Source organism: Ips typographus, linkage group LG11, assembly GCF_016097725.1.
Source record: "Ips typographus isolate SLU linkage group LG11, UJ_Ityp_2.0, whole genome shotgun sequence".
NCBI classification, from domain to species: Eukaryota; Metazoa; Arthropoda; class Insecta; order Coleoptera; family Curculionidae; genus Ips; species Ips typographus.
The window spans coordinates 1624972-1640669 of record NC_138432.1 but is presented as its reverse complement, the minus strand read 5'-3'; the positions used below and the strand labels follow the sequence as shown (position 1 = coordinate 1640669).

The 15698-nt window shown below is 44.5% G+C and overlaps 1 protein-coding gene and 1 long non-coding RNA gene across 7 annotated transcripts in view; one reads left to right on the top strand and one right to left on the bottom strand.

Annotated features, from left to right (window-relative positions):
- Positions 1-15698, top strand: part of LOC145735657 (uncharacterized) — a 261472-nt gene that overhangs the window by 90789 nt on the left and 154985 nt on the right. The gene's annotated exons all lie outside the window — the stretch shown is intronic.
- Positions 9611-11833, bottom strand: LOC145735954 (uncharacterized). Of its 5 annotated transcripts, none has more exons than XM_081990108.1 (8): positions 11608-11833; positions 11436-11548; positions 11230-11385; positions 11064-11179; positions 10809-11009; positions 10701-10741; positions 10521-10616; positions 9616-10468 (listed from the first exon to the last, which is right to left on the bottom strand). In XM_081990108.1, exons 5-8 carry the CDS (start codon positions 10904-10906, stop codon positions 10377-10379), a joined length of 327 nt encoding a protein of 108 aa, XP_081846234.1. In that variant the 5' UTR covers positions 10907-11009; positions 11064-11179; positions 11230-11385; positions 11436-11548; positions 11608-11833; the 3' UTR covers positions 9616-10376. The 5 variants fall into 5 exon arrangements, with proteins under 5 accessions (XP_081846237.1, XP_081846234.1, XP_081846236.1 ...); XM_081990110.1 differs by having other exon boundaries at positions 11230-11295; XM_081990109.1 differs by having other exon boundaries at positions 11230-11290.

Here is a 15698-nt window from a genome sequence, read left to right as displayed (position 1 = left end):
ACTCGAGAGCCCGTTGCAAACCCTGCAAAAGAGACGCTTATAGAGAATGATCTCAAACACTTTAGAAAAGCTACACAAGATTGAAATAGCTCGGTAGTTCTCGACTTGATGTGGGTCATCTTTTTTAAAGACAGGACAAACCCTGGCAACCTTCCAGACCTCAGGAAATTGACCGTTGCTCACAGAAAGATTGAACAGGTGGCAAAGTGGAACGCTCAAGGCAAAAGCACAGTCTCTCACCAAAAAGCCCGGAATTCCATCGGGGCCAGCTGTAGCTTTGTTTTTCAATATCTTGCAGGCTGAAACGACCTCATCGGGGGTAAGTACGGGAATATTTATTATCTCACATTGGTTTGATTGATGAGGAGGGGGTCCACGATCATCGGGTGTTTTGTAAACGCTATTAAAGTAATCTGCAAACGCAGATACGATATTCTGGGGCCCGTTGACTGGTTGATTTGCGTAATTCATAGTGGCCGGAATTCGGGATTGGGCTTTTTTGCTTTGGATGAATGACCAAAAATTGGAAGGATTACTTTTTATATTTGACTCAGCATTTTCAATAAATTTAATGTATGCATGATGGGATTGTGTCTTAATGAGTCTGCGCAGAGTTTTGAAATTCTCGAGGCTGCGGACGGAATTATGAGTTTGCAACGCCAAAGTCTTTCTTTTTTGAAAATGTTGTTGATCAATTCTTTGGTAAACCAGCAAGGAAAGCGCCTCTGCCTGGGGGATTTAAGAGGCGCACATCTAGCAAAGCTGTTATTAAGAATCTCATAAAAGGACTGACAGGCATGAGGAAGATCAGATGAGTCAACAACAGAAGACCAGTTGGTATGCAGCAACAGATCATAAAGCTCGGGATAATTCGCTTTGCGAAAATTAAAGTGAGTTGAGCTAACATTGTTTACAGAGAAGCCAGCGGTGGAGGATAAGGCTGCCCGAAACTCAAAAACCAAAGTAGGGTGATATGGATCTTCCTCTAGCAGAGGGGATTCACAGCGAGCGAGATTAATTTTGAAATTGGCAAAAACTAGATCAAGCAACCGGTTGTCAGAATTAAGTACGGTGTTGTACTGTGACAGACGAAGAAACTCGCAAAGCTGAAGAAGATTCCCGTGTCTGGGACTATGAGGTGCAGGTTGCATAAACGAAGGAATGTTGAAATCTCCGAGGAAAATAATGTTTTTTTGAAGGAGCGTGTCGAGAGCAGAAAGCTGATCAAAAAATGTTTCTACCTCGATGCTACTAGTATTTGGAGGTATGTATACAGTAAATACAAAAAATACAAAATACGCACAAGTAAACTTACAACCTAAAAAATCAATACTTGGCACATTTATTCTGATTTGTGAAAGATCCATAAGCTCGGAGTTGAGCCTTCCATGAACGCCAAGCATAACCCCACCACCCCTGGAAGCATCCATCAAGTTGATTCTTCTATCCGAGCGATAAACCAAATAGAAGTCAGGAAAAAGTTCCGAGTCCAGAATGTCAGGTTGGAGCCACGACTCAGTGATTACGATGATATCATAGTCTGAGGAGGCAACACTGCTGAAGAAACGATGGGTCTTAGTCCGAAGACCACGAACATTCTGGTACAGGCAAGTTAATTCATGGTTGATGTTGATTGTTGGCTCGTTAAGTTTTTTGATGTAATCGTGGGAATGCCTCTGACAAATTTCAAAACCAGATCTTCTTCTCCATTTGACCGACGATTCCGCAGTTCTTCCTTTGTGTCCTGAAGCTGTTTTAGTTGTGCTGGAGAAAGATCCGCTTCAATGTATATCCGATGCCGGTCGGCAAAGTGTCTCCTGTTCTTCGCTACATCAGTAGTTTTCGCAAGAGTAACCTTTACGGGCTTACAACCGTTACGGTTTGGTTTCCCAAACGAGACGACATTACTGGCCACGATTTGTTGACCAGAGTTGCTGGATAGTATCGTCGAGATCTGCGTGGTCTCAGGAATGCCCTCCTCGAGATTAAAGTTAAAAATCATTACGTTGTACATACGGGTTTGTCTTTGAACGACTTCCTGGACAATCTCTTCTTCGCGGTTCTGCCGAGCAGCGCCAGAAAGAGTTGTGATCTCATCGCCACCGCCGCTCGCCGAAAGTTGCAGTTTCAGTTTTATTTCGCCAATCTCAGACCTCAGTTCTGCATTAATTCTAACTTGATCTTCATATTTAGATAGGAGATTGGTGTGTTGAGACTCGATGTGCAGTAACTTTTCCATGATATCATCTAACGAGATAGATTTGGGAGTTCCAGTGTCTTCACCGGGAACACTCGTGGGTGAGGGAGCGCCCGGCCCAATAGAGCGCCGGTGAGTTGTGTTAGAGGGTTGGTTACTAGGTTTTACAGCATTCAAGCAGGGGTTGCAAGTCCAAGTGGTCTCCTTTGCTCTGCTCCATAAGGAGGCCTGCTTGTTAAATTCGGGGTTGGTTAGACCGGAGCAACCCTTATGGAACCAGGACAGGCAAGAGCGACACGAAATAGATGGTTGGTTGTCTTTAATTAATTTTTCACAGTGAGAGCACCTTGGTAGTTTGTTTTCAGGAGCCATTCGCGCTGTTTGTCCGTACCCCAAATGCTGGCTCGAGAGGAATGTATTAAAAAAATGTAAACACTTTCAGATAAAAACTGGCCCAGCAGTCAGTTTGACTAAATTAAGAACGGAAATGTAATTACTTCACGTTCCACCTCAATGAGAGTTTTCAGATAATATGTTAGCACGTTTTAGAAAATTTAAGTATTAATAATACAAATGTATAACTGGTCGCCGAAGGCGAGGGGTAAATGAAATCAGACATATCTGTCCACAAAAAGACCCCTCGCGAAGCAGCACATGGGTGTCTGGGTAGCTGGGGGGCCAGTCACCAAACGGCACCTTAAATATATACACTTCCGGTACGATTCCCTTAAAGAAAAAAAAAAAAGAGCCAGAAAAAATGAAATAGCAAGTCCCGATCTAAGAATAACATACTCGTGGAAAGTCAGAACGGACTTGGTGTAGGAGACGTAGCAGCCGGGCCCTTAACCGCCGTCTGGTGCAAGGGAACCCTTGGTAACGAGAAACTAAAGGGAAAAAGAAAGGGAAAATGACACAGAGAAAAATAGAGGAAAGAGGAAAAAGTGAACTTACTTGATTCCATTATTCTGCTCTTACACTTCGACGACCAGTTAAACAATAAAATAAGTTGTAAGGGTAACATTTTGCATAAGTAGGGTGCAAACTAAGTATATTTCATAAAGCTTACATAGTCTAAACAATTAAGTATAAACAATAAAACATAAACTTACAAAATACATATTTAAATAGGTTGACCAACCGTCACGCCCTCTACAGCCAGGATACCACAACCTAGGAACTCACGGAGCAAGCGACCATCCCGCGCACTTCAAAGTGGACGAGGAAAGTCAATAGAGGGCGCCACCACCCGCGAACTGAGTAACGGGTGCTCTGGCGCACAGATAGGCAAGACGAAGCCGCGTAAGGCCGCCCTCCAGGAAGGAGCAACAGTTTCCAGGAGAACCACAAGAGAGATAACAAGGGGAGCGTAATAAGACATAAGTTACGATTGGTCACACGTTGTAAATAAAGCCATGGGGCATGTAGGTTATTTAGTTACGTTAGGGTTAAGTGTCCGGGGCGAACACTCTTCAGAGGGGGGAGATGTCACGAATAACATAAGTTGCACCATGTTCCGTTACCTAGGCTGGCCCCGGTCTCCCCCAGTACACTGCCGAATCAGCGAGACCGGCAAATTGGGGTCATGAGATGAGTATTTAATCGGCGTCTCAAGCCATCGAAGATTACTGGTCTCTGGGTCGGTCTATCGAGCATCAGTCCGAACTTCCTAGTGCCCGGACGGCTCGATACCTTCTTGGAAATCCAGGCTGAACAGACTAGAGTCCTTACGCAACCCAGTGGTGACCGTCGGGACTCTTGATCCTTTCAGTACCTAAAGTAAGTCCTTTAGGGCGTGTCGGTCATAGGGGTTCCCTGCTCGTATCGAGCGGGTTTCGCTTGGCGACACTCCAAGGGGGGCTTGCTGTGCATAAAGTAAATCCTTCGGGCTTGTCGGACATAGTGGTTCCCTGCTCGTATCGAGCGGGTTCCGCTTGGCGGCACATCAGGAGGCCTTACGCACACTCACACACACACACACACCCCCACGCACCCCCTCGTAGAGAGTGTTCCATGGGCGTCCCGCCTGTAGCGGTACTAGCGGCCCTCTTAATCTGGGGGTAAGATTTAGTTAGGCATCATCGTCAGTATACAAATAAAGGATACATACTTGAGCTACGTTTGTTGTTTCTCTTCCTGCGCCACCCCCGAAACGTGACATGGTGGAGGCGCCTTGTTGAATCCCGGGGCTACTGATCTCCATATCTGTGGCCAAACCAAGCCGTACGCCCTAACAGGAATGAGAAAAGCGTACAACTTGAGATCAGCAAATCCTAGCAGCCCCTTTCAACCAAGGCACAGGAGTTCAAGCGTAGGAGACCCTTGGATGCAAGAAACAGATTACCTAACCCTTACGCTTGTAAATACAAGAAGGGAAGACATCGAGCAGCCACAAGAACCAGAAAACGATCTGGAAAATACAGTAATAGAGGCAGGAACACAGGTACAACCTGAAAAAAGAGATAAACCATTTGAAGGCATTAGGAGATCAAGGGAAATGGCGGACATTACCATTTCGGCTGTAGAGGCAGGGGAGAAAACACCCGCATTACCTCAGTTTATCAGCCCACCGACGTTCAACCCTGGTAGCGATTCAGCACCCCAATTTATCGGAACGTATGAACGAACAGCGGTGGCAAATAGTTGGAACGATGCCCTAAAAATCCTATACTTCCATCCGTACCTGCAGGGTGCTGCAAACATTTGGTATAGAGAGTATAAGGCAGCAAACCCCGAAAGCAATTGGCTACACATCTGTCAGGCATTTAGAACAGAATTTAGCGACGGTAACCACAGTCGCCATCTGCTGGCAAAGGTGAAGCAAAGGAAACAGAGGGACCTAGAACAAACAAAAAATTTCTTTTACGATCTACGGGTACTATACGAGGAATACAGGGAAAACCTGGACCTCGACGAATTCCTAGATATTTTTCAGAATGGGTTAAGAGACATACCAAAAGCCAAATACTACTGGCTGACGAATTTTCCCAATAACCCACCCAGAAATTTGGACGAGGTCAAAAAGCTTTGCGCTACTATTGATAACGCCCCTGAAGAATGCTCAGCACCACTTACCTTCAGACCACAGCGCCAGACAGAAGAAGAGGCCCATGGGCCAATAGCGCAAAGACAACCTCCATTTGACAATAACCGCTCGTACAGAACCCCGCCGCCGCCTAGGAGAGACTATGGGCCAACAGAGCAAAGACAGCCACCCTTTTACAATTCCCGCCAGGTTAGAACCCCTCCACCACCCAGGAGAGTCTATGGCACTCCCCAGGCTGGGAATCCTGGAAGACAGCACCAACCCACTAGAACGTACGATAACAGGCCTAGATGCTACAACTGCGGCAAAATAGACCACTTTGCTGCTGTTTGCAGAAGTAGACAGCAACACCCAAACTCCAGGGGGTGGCAAAACTAAGCCCCGTCACCCTCTCCACTCGGGGCCCGACGTGCTACAAAATACTGTATATTAATACTGTTGTAAATGACTGTTACGTACCAGCAATCATCGACACGGGCGCAGAACTAAATGTGATAAGCCATCTCCTAGTTGACAAGAAACGTAGAACCGGAGGCCCACCCACGTTGCTTGTAACAGCAGCCGGCCAAAAAGTAAAAAGTCTAGGCGAAACAATGGCATCACTGGAGCTCAGAGGGAACTACATGAGAAAATTGGAAATTAGAGCAACAATATTAGAGAATACACCACAACCCCTCATTTTGGGCGTGGAATTCTTAAGGGAAATGCAGGCAGCAATTTGCTTAATATCTAACACACTCACCCTAAATCGGGACTTAGTATTAACGCTCGGGGGAAAGCGAAATCCTGCACCCAAAAAACCAGGCATAACACGAAACTGGACAGAGGTGGTCCAGGAAATGCCGGGGTCCATCTTCAGTCTTCCAAGCAGCACTGCATGGGCCTTTGCAGTCTCTTCGGCTCCCAGTAGAGATAGAGGAGTAGGAAAAGCCATCAGGGACCATTTGGCAGATCATAACACAGAAAAACTACCCGTAGGGAGCGTGGTCAGTTTGTTTAAGAAAAACAGACATACCCTACAGATGATAGTAAAAGAGGAAGGGAACGAATACATACCTACTCATACGCTACATCAGTGCTGTAGGAAATTGAAAGATTGGGCAGTACAAAATAAAATAAGTAAGGTGGCTATACCTAGATTGACATCCGCAAACAGCGAGTCAGATTGGGAAAAGCTTAAAGACCTTCTGTATGAGACATTCAGGGAAACAAGTGTGACGGTGCTGGTTTCAAAAAATAAAGAACCCCGACCAAGAAAAATCAAGACACAAGAAACCAGCTCCTGGAACACCCTGCCAAACTACATAAAAAACGATGACCACGTGATAATTAAGCTGAAGGCCAATGAAGATTACACCCTGAAGCCAGGAGAGGAAAAAACCATCAAAACGTCACCGGAAATACCCTTGTCTACAGAAATGTTGGTAATACAAAATGAGGGATGGCTAGTACGCAACAACCTACTGTGCAACCTAGAAAGAGCCAAAGACTCTATATCACTGACCCTCAAGAACCTAGGGCCAACTAGAAGGGTTATTTACAAAGATACAACGGTGGCACGGCTAGAAGAGCCCAGTGGCTTGAGCACAACAGCACTCTGTACAACTCAGAGGGTAGACGAAGAAGTGGTGACATTAGAAGACCACAAACTGGACCACATTAGGGATAAGCAGTTCAAAAGGGAACTAGAGGACCTACTGGTCGAATATGAGGATGTGTTTTGCAAGTCACCAAAATTTATGGGCAAAACACAACTTATAGAGCACAAAATAGAAGTGACAGAAGACAAACCAGTAAAATGCCGCCCTTATAGAGTCTCACAATCCGAGCGGGAAATCATTGACACACAAATAAAAGAAATGCTCGAATGCGGAGTAATAAGACCATGCCACTCGCCGTGGGCAAGCCCCGTTGTACTAGTAAAAAAGAAAGATGGCACCACGAGGTTCTGCGTGGATTACAAAAGAACTATAAACCCGGTCACCAAAAAGTCGTGTTACCCGATACCACAAATCGATGACATTCTCACATACATGGGGAATGCCAAGTACTTCACGAGTTTGGACATGTTTTCGGGTTACTGGCAGATACCTATAGAGGAGTCATCCAAACAATACACGGCATTCACGGCACAGGGACATGGATCATACGAATTCAACGTGTTAAGCTTTGGTCTATGCAATGCACCAGCAACCTTCCAACAACTTGCAGATAGAATATTTAGGGACCTAAAATGGAAGGACATACTAATTTATTTAGATGATATTATTATTTATTCAGAGAACTTAGAGGAACACTTAGCAAAATTACAAAAAGTATTCCAGAAAATGAGAGAAGCCAATCTGACCTTAAAACCGAGTAAATGCGAATATTTACAGGAAAAGATACGGATTTTGGGCTACACAGTAAGCAAGGAAGGAATAAGCCCAGAGGAAGAAAAACTTGCAGGAATTAAGCAATTCCCCACACCCAAGAAAACAAAGGACCTACAAAGCTTTTTAGGATTATGCAATTTTTATAGGAAATTTATAAAGGATTACGCGGTATTGGCACGGCCCTTACATGAGGCCACAAAAAAGAACAAATTCTGCTGGGGTGAAGATCAAGTGAAAGCATTTGAGCTGCTGAAAGAAAAACTCACGTCATCCCCAGTATTAAAACATTACAATCCAAATGTAGGATGTACAATGCACACGGACGCCTGTATAGATGGAATAGGGGCAATTCTGCTCCAAGAAGGCAGTGACGGTCAAGACCACCCGATAGCATATATAAGCCGGGCCTTGTCAAAAGCAGAGAAGAACTATTCGATCAGCGAGCTGGAGCTATTAGCAGCAGTCTGGGGAATGACCTACCTAAGGCATCTAATTTATGGACACCCTGTAAAAATCGTAACAGATCACCACGCATTATGCTGGATACACAATGTAAAAGATCACTCAAGAAGATTAGCACGTTGGGCTCTCAAGTTGGCAGAATTTGACTACACGGTATATAAAAAAGGCAGTAAGCACCAAGATGCGGACTGCCTATCACGGAACCCGGTGGCAGGATGGAGCGAAGTCGAATTAGATGAATTAGACGATATACCCACTTTCACGATATCAACGTTAGACATAGGAGAATTGCAGAATAAGGATAAGGCCATACTAGAATTAAAAACAGCAATAAGCAACCCCGAATCAACAAACGTTGACGCACTGACACGGCGAAAAATAAAGAATTTTAGGCTGAGGGAGGGCGTTCTGTATAGAGCAACACAAACTAAGGAAGGACTGGAACACGCACTCGTGATCCCCCGGTCACTTAGGGAGGAAATTTTGTGGGAAGCTCACAACGCACCTACCAGCGGACACATGGGGGTAACAAAAACTCTGAGCAGACTTACTCCCAAATACTATTGGGATTCGATGACTAAGGACGTCAGAAATTACGTTAAAGGTTGTAGGGACTGCCAGGCGAGAAAAGGGCCAACAAATGATAAGCCATTGGGCTTACTCCAGCCAATAAAAGTGGGCAAAGTATTTGATAAAGTAGGGATAGACCTACTGGGACCATTCCGGAAAAGTAACCAAGGCAAGACAACGATAGTAGTAGTGACAGACTACGCGTCAAGATACGCCATCACAGCGGCCCTGCCTAACGGGAAGGCAGGACCTGTGGCAAAATTCTTATTGGAACGAGTAATACTAATTCACGGCGTTCCTAGAAGCATCCTCAGCGATAGAGGCAAGGTATTTCAATCCGAACTAGTGCAGGAATTACAACAGATTATGGGTCTGAAAAGCACTTTTACAACGGCATACCACCCTTCGTGCAACGGCCTAACTGAACGCTTAAACAAAACGTTGGCGGACATGCTGTCACTATACTGCAACACAGAGCAGACAGATTGGTGCACTTATCTGCCTTTCGTGACATTTGCATACAATACGGCCAAACAGGAAACGACACGATTCAGCCCATTTCAACTAATATTCGCAAGAAACCCCACACTCCCACTAGACGCCACCCTTTTAGAAACTGAGGACGAATCAAACACGAACGAATTAAGAGAAAAAGCTTTACTGTTAAGGGCAATTGCTGTAGACAATATCCACAAAAAACAGCAGAAGGACAAGGACATTTATGATAAATACCACAGAAATGGTGAATTTGAGGTAGGAGATAGGGTGAAAATATTCATTCCTATCAGGAAGGTGGGAAAAAGTGAGAAACTGCTACTACGATGGTTCGGACCCTACAGAATAATAAAGAAACTCAGTGAGGTTAACTACGAAGTAAAACAAGAAAAAGGGAAAAAAACGGATATAGTACACATAGGGAGGATTTTACCATTCTATGACGAATGGACGTCGGGAGACATATCCGAGGGGGATTCGGACGTGGAATGCAAGGAAGAGGAACAATGACTAGCACAAGTCGGTCGGCCTACATGGAACGGAGACAGTAATAAAAACAATTCTTGTAGGCCCGGCACGTCGGATACACAGCATGTGGAAGTATCAGCTGGGGCAACATGGAAAACACTACCAGAAACAATACTTTATGAGGGCACTATTCCATTGACTTACGTCATCCCATGGTTAGAACCTAAACTGAGCACAGAACCAGGGGTCAGACAGGCAGATAATTGCGAGAGCAATGGCCAACACATATACTGCAGAGCGAAAAAACACTTAGAGGAATTAGAAAGGGCAATAGATGTGGAGATGGACAAATACAAAGCAGCCTGGTACCCGGAGTGGTCAGAGTCTGGAAAGACAAAACGTCAGAAACGAACGTTCTCACTAGGATTCATTGCGGACGGGCTTAATTACTGCTGCGGGGTAGCAACCCAGGAAAAACTTGACTCAATGTCCATGGAAGAGGGCAAACTGGAAGCACATATAAATGCCCTACATGGTACTATGAGTAATACACTGAAATTGATCAGTACACATTCTGAAGAACAGAAACGCTGCCAGGAAGAAACCAACATGGCAATCAAGAAAACAGAAAGTAGGGTGCACATATTAGAGGAATTCCTAAACGAGGTTCGAAAAAGGGAAATAGCAGGAAGGGAATTAGCGACAGGGTCTCTGGAGGCAAACATGCAAGCAAATCTGGGGATGGCAAGGAAAATGATCTTACTAATTAGAAGAATGCGGAGCCAATCCGCAATACAAGAATGTAGGCATAAACATATACCACTGTCACTAATTCAACCTGAGACGTTAAGGAGCGATCTAAATAAAATAAAGAACGAGATAGGAAAAGACAACATCGATTTAGCCATACCTGTATCCAACTTAGCATCATACTTCCGTATACCAATAAGCGAGTGCACCTTCTCCGGAGAACAGCTGGTGGTACACGTCAAGGTACCAACAGTAACTAAAAATCACCAGTGGCAGCTATTCCAACTCCAGACAAACCCATTCGCATGGCAGGGCCTGACATGCACATTAAAGCACTGACCACTGATGATGGCCGTAGCAAATAACCAGGGGACCACGGTCCTAAAAGAAATCACAGGCATTGCACTACACGAATGCAAACCATTTCAAGATAGGCTGTGCTACTTACCAAGGTTCTCGGGCGACCAAACGCAAGGCCCTTCGTGCGCTCGAAAACTGTTTCATGGATCCACAGTGGAAGATATAGCGGAACATTGCCCTATGCATTGCCACCAGTCGAACCTAATGATCATATCTGAAACAGGGTCCGAAGAATTCCTCATCACACACCCAAAAGCTAACACGACAATCAGCTGCCCTAAAAGCACCACTAAACTCGGGGAGGAAATGTTAAAACTACCAGGAGCATTAAAAATCAACTTACCATGCAAATGCCAGCTATTAGTAAACAAGGACGTTGTCATCCAAAAACGATTTCCTTGCAAAGACGAAGAAAATCCAGCTTCCATACGGCACATACTACCAGCCGCATGGACTAACCTAAAAACATTCGTGTTAAAACCATCAGATAGCCAGGCATTTTTACCTACCTTTCATAACCTATCAGAATGCCTAAACAGTAACTGGACCACAAACCTGCCACATTTCAACCTAACCTCAGAAAAAGAAGTAAGGTTAAACATGGACCTCGAATGGGAAAAACAGGAACACCTCGCCCACGTGGAAATACACCAGGGCAACCACTCCTTCATGTTCACGTGGAACATAGTCTTGTCAATAGCGGTAATTTACTTACTGTTACGAAGACCAACATTACTCGCATTGGCACAGGCAGCCCACACAGAAAACGGGGCACCCCAAGCACCCGGGGGGGGCACGCAGGAATACTGGCTGGGCGTGACAACGTGGCTAATCGGAGGGATAATAATCGGCGTCATATTGTACGGCCTGCTGAAACACTACCTTACCTCCCGTAAAAAACACAAATCACCCGGTCAGAGCACCGAAACTGAAGAACCTTCGTGTTGAAAATCGACGAATCATCAGAACTAGGCAAGACATTGACCGAAGGTGTGGCCCATCAATTAGAACGACAGTTGACAGGAAACGCGCGCACAGTGAACGAGCAATAAGTCAAGTCACTCAAACTTAGCATAGAACAAACAAACGACTAGATAGGATACAGATATATTTAGTACCGATATTTTTTTTTTTTTTTTTAAAGCCGTTTATTTCCAACAGGCCGAGGCCCACTTACAGGAAATTGAAAAATAGTATACGAACACAAACTTAAATAATTAATAACTAAATACTAATAACTAAAAAAAAAAGACGAACAAGAATGAAGTTACACAATACAATCAGAAAAAGGTAGAGGGAGGTAGGTACAAAGGATATGTGCTTGTGGACAACAGGATTTAGGGGGGAAAGCCGGAGAACGAGCGAAACCTGTGCAACAAGGACGAGAGACTGTCGCAAAAGATATCTGATTCAGCCGCTACACGGTTATAGGTGTGACAGGCTTTGTGTATAGGGTCCTGGAATAGGATGTTGGACCTCGCAAATGCCAATGAAAAAGTTGGTTGATGCCTAACCGCCGTACGAGGAATATTAAACGAAACCCGCTCTAACAAGTACGGGCAGTCTATTTTAGAGTTGGTAAGTTTATAAAGAAACGAGAGTGACTGCAACTCCCGACGTACAGCCAGAGGAAGTTCTGAAAACCTAAGAAGAATACGGTTATGCTCCAACCCCCTTTCTGGGTATACATTATCCTCTCTAAACATCAAGTATTTCAGGAATCTTCTTTGCACGGACTCAAGAGTTTGAATGTGGGAGTTGTATATAGGGGACCACACTATTGAACCGTAATCCAATTTTGATCTTACATAGGAGTTATACAGCACTTTGATAGTATCCTGGTTAGCAAAATGTTTGCAGTTTCTCAAAACAAAGCCCAGAGTTTTAGAGGCGCTGGCAGACACCTGTTCGATGTGAGGAATAAAAGAGAATTTGGCATCGAAAACCACTCCCAGGTCTTTTATAGTGGATAGTCTGTCAAGGGTGGATTCGCACAATGTATAATTAAATTGTACGAGGGTTTTATTTCGTGAGTATGAGACTACGTTACATTTCGAGATGTTGAGGTTTAGCCGGCTAGCCAGGCACCACTGACTGAGAACGGATATGCTGTCCTGCAAGAGGGTGCAATCCGCCGAAGTATCAATGCGATTAAATATTTTTATGTCGTCAGCATAAGCCAGTGTACTGCAATTGAGTGTTGAAATCAGATCGTTTATATAAAGGTTAAAAAGTAAAGGGCCCAGATTAGAACCCTGAGGTACGCCAGAAGTAGGAATAAACATGTCCGATCTAAAGCCCTCATACTCAACGAACTGCCTACGCCCCAAGAGGTAAGATTTCAACAACGAAACCAAGTTGTCGGAGAAACCAAAATGCTCAGAAACTTTCTGGAGTAAAAGGGAGTGGTCAATCTGGTCAAATGCCTTGGTAAAGTCCGTGTAAACAACATCAACTTGGCCTCCATTGTTAATGGCGCCGCAGACGTAAGAGGAGAACGAGCACAAATTAGTCAAACATGACCTCCCAGAATAGAAACCATGCTGATGACTCGAGAGCCCGTTGCAAACCCTGCAAAAGAGACGCTTATAGAGAATGATCTCAAACACTTTAGAAAAGCTACACAAGATTGAAATAGCTCGGTAGTTCTCGACTTGATGTGGGTCATCTTTTTTAAAGACAGGACAAACCCTGGCAACCTTCCAGACCTCAGGAAATTGACCGTTGCTCACAGAAAGATTGAACAGGTGGCAAAGTGGAACGCTCAAGGCAAAAGCACAGTCTCTCACCAAAAAGCCCGGAATTCCATCGGGGCCAGCTGTAGCTTTGTTTTTCAATATCTTGCAGGCTGAAACGACCTCATCGGGGGTAAGTACGGGAATATTTATTATCTCACATTGGTTTGATTGATGAGGAGGGGGTCCACGATCATCGGGTGTTTTGTAAACGCTATTAAAGTAATCTGCAAACGCAGATACGATATTCTGGGGCCCGTTGACTGGTTGATTTGCGTAATTCATAGTGGCCGGAATTCGGGATTGGGCTTTTTTGCTTTGGATGAATGACCAAAAATTGGAAGGATTACTTTTTATATTTGACTCAGCATTTTCAATAAATTTAATGTATGCATGATGGGATTGTGTCTTAATGAGTCTGCGCAGAGTTTTGAAATTCTCGAGGCTGCGGACGGAATTATGAGTTTGCAACGCCAAAGTCTTTCTTTTTTGAAAATGTTGTTGATCAATTCTTTGGTAAACCAGCAAGGAAAGCGCCTCTGCCTGGGGGATTTAAGAGGCGCACATCTAGCAAAGCTGTTATTAAGAATCTCATAAAAGGACTGACAGGCATGAGGAAGATCAGATGAGTCAACAACAGAAGACCAGTTGGTATGCAGCAACAGATCATAAAGCTCGGGATAATTCGCTTTGCGAAAATTAAAGTGAGTTGAGCTAACATTGTTTACAGAGAAGCCAGCGGTGGAGGATAAGGCTGCCCGAAACTCAAAAACCAAAGTAGGGTGATATGGATCTTCCTCTAGCAGAGGGGATTCACAGCGAGCGAGATTAATTTTGAAATTGGCAAAAACTAGATCAAGCAACCGGTTGTCAGAATTAAGTACGGTGTTGTACTGTGACAGACGAAGAAACTCGCAAAGCTGAAGAAGATTCCCGTGTCTGGGACTATGAGGTGCAGGTTGCATAAACGAAGGAATGTTGAAATCTCCGAGGAAAATAATGTTTTTTTGAAGGAGCGTGTCGAGAGCAGAAAGCTGATCAAAAAATGTTTCTACCTCGATGCTACTAGTATTTGGAGGTATGTATACAGTAAATACAAAAAATACAAAATACGCACAAGTAAACTTACAACCTAAAAAATCAATACTTGGCACATTTATTCTGATTTGTGAAAGATCCATAAGCTCGGAGTTGAGCCTTCCATGAACGCCAAGCATAACCCCACCACCCCTGGAAGCATCCATCAAGTTGATTCTTCTATCCGAGCGATAAACCAAATAGAAGTCAGGAAAAAGTTCCGAGTCCAGAATGTCAGGTTGGAGCCACGACTCAGTGATTACGATGATATCATAGTCTGAGGAGGCAACACTGCTGAAGAAACGATGGGTCTTAGTCCGAAGACCACGAACATTCTGGTACAGGCAAGTTAATTCATGGTTGATGTTGATTGTTGGCTCGTTAAGTTTTTTGATGTAATCGTGGGAATGCCTCTGACAAATTTCAAAACCAGATCTTCTTCTCCATTTGACCGACGATTCCGCAGTTCTTCCTTTGTGTCCTGAAGCTGTTTTAGTTGTGCTGGAGAAAGATCCGCTTCAATGTATATCCGATGCCGGTCGGCAAAGTGTCTCCTGTTCTTCGCTACATCAGTAGTTTTCGCAAGAGTAACCTTTACGGGCTTACAACCGTTACGGTTTGGTTTCCCAAACGAGACGACATTACTGGCCACGATTTGTTGACCAGAGTTGCTGGATAGTATCGTCGAGATCTGCGTGGTCTCAGGAATGCCCTCCTCGAGATTAAAGTTAAAAATCATTACGTTGTACATACGGGTTTGTCTTTGAACGACTTCCTGGACAATCTCTTCTTCGCGGTTCTGCCGAGCAGCGCCAGAAAGAGTTGTGATCTCATCGCCACCGCCGCTCGCCGAAAGTTGCAGTTTCAGTTTTATTTCGCCAATCTCAGACCTCAGTTCTGCATTAATTCTAACTTGATCTTCATATTTAGATAGGAGATTGGTGTGTTGAGACTCGATGTGCAGTAACTTTTCCATGATATCATCTAACGAGATAGATTTGGGAGTTCCAGTGTCTTCACCGGGAACACTCGTGGGTGAGGGAGCGCCCGGCCCAATAGAGCGCCGGTGAGTTGTGTTAGAGGGTTGGTTACTAGGTTTTACAGCATTCAAGCAGGGGTTGCAAGTCCAAGTGGTCTCCTTTGCTCTGCTCCATAAGGAGGCCTGC